Source organism: Myotis brandtii, unplaced genomic scaffold (assembly GCF_000412655.1).
Source record: "Myotis brandtii unplaced genomic scaffold, ASM41265v1 scaffold573, whole genome shotgun sequence".
Lineage (NCBI taxonomy): Eukaryota > Metazoa > Chordata > Mammalia > Chiroptera > Vespertilionidae > Myotis > Myotis brandtii.
In genome coordinates, this window is record NW_005370145.1 from 1,036,500 (window position 1) to 1,041,894 (window position 5,395).

The 5,395-nt window shown below is 50.6% G+C and overlaps 1 protein-coding gene across 1 annotated transcript; it reads right to left on the minus strand.

The window, feature by feature from the left end:
- Positions 1 to 3,784: 3,784 nt before the first annotated feature.
- Positions 3,785 to 5,390, minus strand: VAMP2 (vesicle-associated membrane protein 2 (synaptobrevin 2); the record flags this gene model as incomplete). The annotated part of the gene is made up of 4 exons (XM_014549810.1): positions 3,785 to 3,966; positions 4,576 to 4,627; positions 4,708 to 4,866; positions 5,310 to 5,390. Coding segments are annotated over 4 exons (309 nt in total), but the record flags the coding sequence as incomplete, so codon positions are not given.
- Positions 5,391 to 5,395: the final 5 nt, after the last annotated feature.

The following is a 5,395-nucleotide window of genomic DNA, read 5'->3' on the forward strand; positions in this document are numbered from 1 at the left end:
ATGTTCTTAAAAAATTAGGGTTGGCACGCAGAAAAATTTTGAGTCAGAGATTTTGCTGGTTTTGGCATGCACTCACAAAAAGGTTGCCCACCCCTGCCCTAGCACTATAAAGAAGGCAGATCCTACGACCTATGGGAGCCCTAAACCTTGAAAGTATTCGGTAGATGAAATGCGAAAAAGCCCTGAAGACTAACTGGAATATAATAAACCCTCAATAAATGATAACTGTGTACCTAATTATAAGAATCACCTCAGCCCCTTAGAACTGCTGCATCAGAATCTCCAGAGAAGGGGCCCAAAAATCTATTATTTGTCCTGGCTAGTTTGACTTACTGGAAACAGCCTATAGACTGAAGGGTCCTGGGTTTGATTCCTGTTAATGGCACATGCCTGGGTTGCAGGCTCATCCCCAGTAGGTGTGCAGGATGTTTCTATCTTTCTCTCCCTTCCTCTCTGAAATCAATGAAAATATATATTTTTTTAAATCTATCATTTAGCCCTGGCCGGTTTGGCTCAGTGGATAAAGCATCGGCCTGTGAACTGAAGGGTCCTGGGTTTGATTCCGGTCAAGGGAACATGCCCCGGTTGTGGGCTCGATCCCCAGTAGGGGGCGTGCAGGAGGCAGTGATCAATGATTCTCTCATTCACTGATGTTTCTAACTATCTCTCCCTCTCTGAAATCAATAAAAATATTTATTTTTAAAAATCTATCATTTATTTATTTATTGTTAATCCTTACCAGAGGGTATTTTTTTCCATTGCTCTCTCTAGAGTGGGAGTTGGGGGGGGAGAGGGAGAGAGAGAAACATCAATGTGATACACATAGACTGGTGGGGGATCTTGCCCATGCTGGGGAATCAAACCCAGGAACCTTTGGTGTGCAGGCCAACCCTCTAACCACTGAACCACAGGGGCCAGGGCATAAAAAATATTTTTAAAAGCATTCCTAAAAAAATAACAAAAAAGCCCTGACCGGTTTGGCTCAGTGGATGGAGTGTCGGCCTGCGAACTCAAGGGTCCCAGGTTCGATTCCAGTCAAGGGCATGTACCTTGGTTGTGGGCACATACCCAGTAGGGAGTGTGCAGGAGGCAGCTGATCGATGTTTCTCTCTCATTGATGTTTCTAACTCTCTATCTCTCTCCCTTCCTCTCTGTAAGAAATCAATAAAATATATTTTAAAAAAATAATAAAAATAAAATTTTAAAAAGCATTCCTGATAGTTCTTAGGAGCCAACAAGTTTGGGAAACACTATCTAGGTTGCCTGCAGCCCAGAGAAGTCGGGCCCCACAAGCTCTTCTAGCATTCTCCACCCATTGTTAATGGCACTTGAGGACAAGAATGCTAGGGTGCCACATTAGGGACCAGAGTCCGGTGCCCAACAACAGAGTGCAGGGGCAATAGGCCATCTCTAGCCAGTTCCACACCACCCTCAGCTGGGTCTCCTTAGGCTGATTTGTTCATTGAGAGAGATCAATTTGTCGTTCCACTAATTTTGCATTCATTGGTTGCTTCTTGTATGTGCCCTGACCAGGGATCAAACCCGAAACCTTAGCATATCGGGAGGACACTCTAACCAACTGAGCTACCAGGCCAGGGCCTTGTTCAGTAAGTCTTTATTAACCCTCTGGATGCTGGCACTGTGCTAGGCACAAAGGGGAAGAAATATTTCATAGAAGTTGGCCATTTACTTCAGGCCTAGGAGTAAATGACTCCAGAAGACGACTGCACAGCATCTGGGAGTTAAATCAAGGGGTAAAAGAAATCCAACAAAGGACAAGAGCATACCCTCAGGCAAGGGAAGAGGGAAAACTGGGAAACTTAGACCTCAAGGTTCACCAGGGTGAGACAAGGGAAGCATCAACACTTCCCATTAAAGCTTGGTGCCCCCTGATGGACACTTTGGGAACCACACTTTGCCCTGCCCAAGGTCAGGCCCTCCAATAAAGCTCAGTTTCTTCCCAATGTATATTCTTTTTTTAAAAATATATTTTTTATTGATTTTTTACAGAGAGAAAGGGAGAGGGAAAGTTAGAAACATCAATGAGAGAGAAACATCGATCAGCTGCCTCCTGCACACTCCCTACTGGGATGTGCCCACAACCAAGGTACATGCCCTTGACCGGAATCGAACCTGGGACCCTTGAGTCTGCAGACCGCCGCTCTACCACTGAGCCAAACCGGTTAGGGCCCAATGTATATTCTTAACATTCCTGTTAAACCTGAAGACCCAGTACCTTTCCTACTGGTTAAGAAAAAATCTTAGAACAGACACCACTTACTCATTACACATTTATTGTACATTTTCACAATCTGGATGCGCACAGAATTGGGGCCATGGAGTGAGGGAAGGGGGGAGGCAGGGGACACTGGGATAGTATGGGGGGATCTAGAGCACAGCACCCCCACCCCCAGCATCTCTCCCTACCCTTTCACACAACAGTTTAGATCTCCCTGCTCCCTGTCCACACAGAAACCTTGAGTGTGGGGGGAAAAGTTTGGGGGGGGGTCCCCTCCAGTGACAGTTTAAGGGACTGCACCCTCAGACCCCCCCAAAATTGTGCCATTTAAAAAGACATTAGATCCTTCCTCTATCACTTCACCTAAGGAGAAGACAGGTCTCTCTCTCTGGGCTTGACCACCCTGGAGAGGGGCAAGAATCCTCATCTTCCAGCAAATCCCACACATTGGCAGTGACTAGTACCCCCCCGCCCTGAATTCAGGGGGGGCAGTCAGAGGAGCTGGGCAGTGAAGGAGGCAACACCCTCCAAACTGGGGAGGAGGGTTTTCAGTCCAATCCCCAGCAGGGGTGGGGCCAGAGGAGACTTCCAGCAGGAATTGGGGAGATTCTCTGCCCTGCTCCACTCCTCTCCAAGGCAGTGATGACCCTTCAGACACTGGCAGCCACCTCTCCCAAAAGAGATCAGATTGTGGCCAACCCCCAACTCTCCTAGTGGGAGGAGGAGGGGGAAGATCAGGCAGATGGGAGGGGGGGGAGACCCCATGGGAATGTCAGTTGAGCGCCCCACATGAAAACTGGGGATCAGGAATGTGGGGAGAAACTTCAAGTGGCAGAAATATCGGTCCATCATAACATACTGAACTCCAAGACACTTACACACCAGCTCAGGGGAGGGAGAGGAGGGGACAAGAGGTTTGGAAAAGAGGGGGAGCAGAGGCAAACTGGACTAGAGGGGCTCGGAAGGGATGATTCTGGGGGCCAGAACAGCCTGGCTTCCCAAAAGCCCAGGCTCCCCAACACCTACAATTAATGTCATGCAAATGAAAGTGTGATACAAGGACCAGTGGGGACTAACTCCTCAGTGAAAAAAAAACCCACAAAAACACAGGCTGAAAGAATGAACAGAGTGATGTTAACAAAAAAGAAGAAAACCAAAAGGGTTGCCAGTATGCACATGAGTGCTAATTAACATGCTGGACGCTCCCAGACCTTGGGATTCTCAGGACCAAGTGGGGCCAGTCTCAGAGCCTCCCAAATAATGCAAAGAAGATGCACCTAGGGAGGCCTGGACAATTGCTTTTTGTTTTGTTTTGTAGGGGGGTGAAGATATGGGGAAGGACAGGGTGGGAGGAAGGATCAGCTAAATCCAAGGAAAGGAGAGGAAGAGGGACTATTGCATAGCAGATGCAAATGAAGGGACTTGGGGCTGGTCAGGAAAAGAGGGAAGAGGAAGGAGGGAAAGAAAAAGGCAATGGGAACTGAGGAAGGGGTGTTAAGGACAACCGGAAAAATCTTCTAGTAATAAAACTACAAACAGACCAAATATATATAATATTATATATGTATAAATAACAGCTGGCTATTTACAGGAGGGCACACACACGGACACACACACAGATGGGGGGCTGGAAGATATGGCTGAGAGGTGGAGGAGCGGCTGGGGATGGGTTGGGGGAGAGGCCCTTCTCTGGGCTGGCTCCTCAGGGGTTTAAGAGCTGAAGTAAACTATAGAGAAGGAAAGAGAAGGAAGAGGGAGAGGGGAGAAAGAGAGGAGAGAAAGCAGTGTGTCAGGCCTGGCCCTGCTCCCCCCTTACCCACTCCCCAGCTGGCTGACAACCCTTCCCCTCTGGGACTCAGGTTCTCACCTGTCAAGCAAGGGGGGGCTGGACAGGTGGGTTCCAAAGTCTCTTCAACCCCACAGTATGGCCTTGGGGCAGACCAGACTGGTAGTGCTCTGGGCCTCTTGAGACCACAAGCTCTTAAAGAACTGGGTGGTTGGCTTCCTAGCCATGTCCAAGCCCAAGGGCCTTTCCTGCTCTCCTACCCCCCAATTCCAGGGTTCCCAGACTGGGGTCTTAGGCCCAAAATGTCCTCAAGAGAGCAGTGGGATCCATCAGCTTTCCTGTTTCCAAAAATCTTAATAGAAATTGCCCACAACCAGGAAAAGTGCAGACTAAACATCATCAAGGTCTGGGCTCTAGATGAATCAGAACTGCCATTGGCAGCTTTATATGCTTTATGCTAAATCATAAAAACTAGGTTAATGACCTTCAAAACCCAGAACTTAGAGGGGACATCTCACCAAAGGGCCCTAGCTACTCCTGCCCTACTCACCGATGATGATGATGAGGATGATGGCGCAAATCACTCCCAAGATGATCATCATCTGGAGGGGAGAGGGGAGGGTCAGTGAGACAGACCGTGACACCCCCATTCACGCCCAGTCCGACCTGGCTCCACCCTTACCTTGAGGTTTTTCCACCAGTATTTGCGCTTGAGCTTGGCTGCACTTGTTTCAAACTGGGAGGCCCCTGCCTGGAGCGCATCCGCGCGGTCGTCCAGCTCCGACAGCTTCTGGTCCCGCTCCAGGACCTTGTCCACGTTCACCCTCATGATGTCCACCACCTGGGAGGGGAGCCCCACGAGGCAGGGGGTGTGCCAAGGCCCACCTCAATGAGGGCGCTCCCGGACCATGTGCCCACATACAGAACATGCACCCCGACGTTTCCAGGTTAACATGCCAAGGGCGCGCACAGAACATGCCTGGCACACCTGGGGACATGCAAGGAGCACGCATCAGGGGCGGCAGGCCGGCAGCCACCTCGGATGTCCTCGAAGCACCTTCTTCTATTGGTGGCGTCCGAGCGGCCGGGCCCCTGGCTGAAACGCCCCAGGCTAACGAGGCTAACCCTCCGAGCGCACGCGGGCAGGAAGGGGGCCTGGCGTCTTTGTTCCAAACTCACCCATAGGAACTGTTGTCCCCCCCGTCCAAGGGGACCCCCCACTAGTTAGCCAACCCTCAGGTTCCTTCCTTCCCACCGCCGTTGGCACCCCCCGCCCCGACTCACCTCGTCCACCTGGGCCTGAGTCTGCTGCAGTCTCCGGTTACTGGTGAGGTTTGGAGGGGGCCCGGGGGGACCCCCCTCCCCGGCCG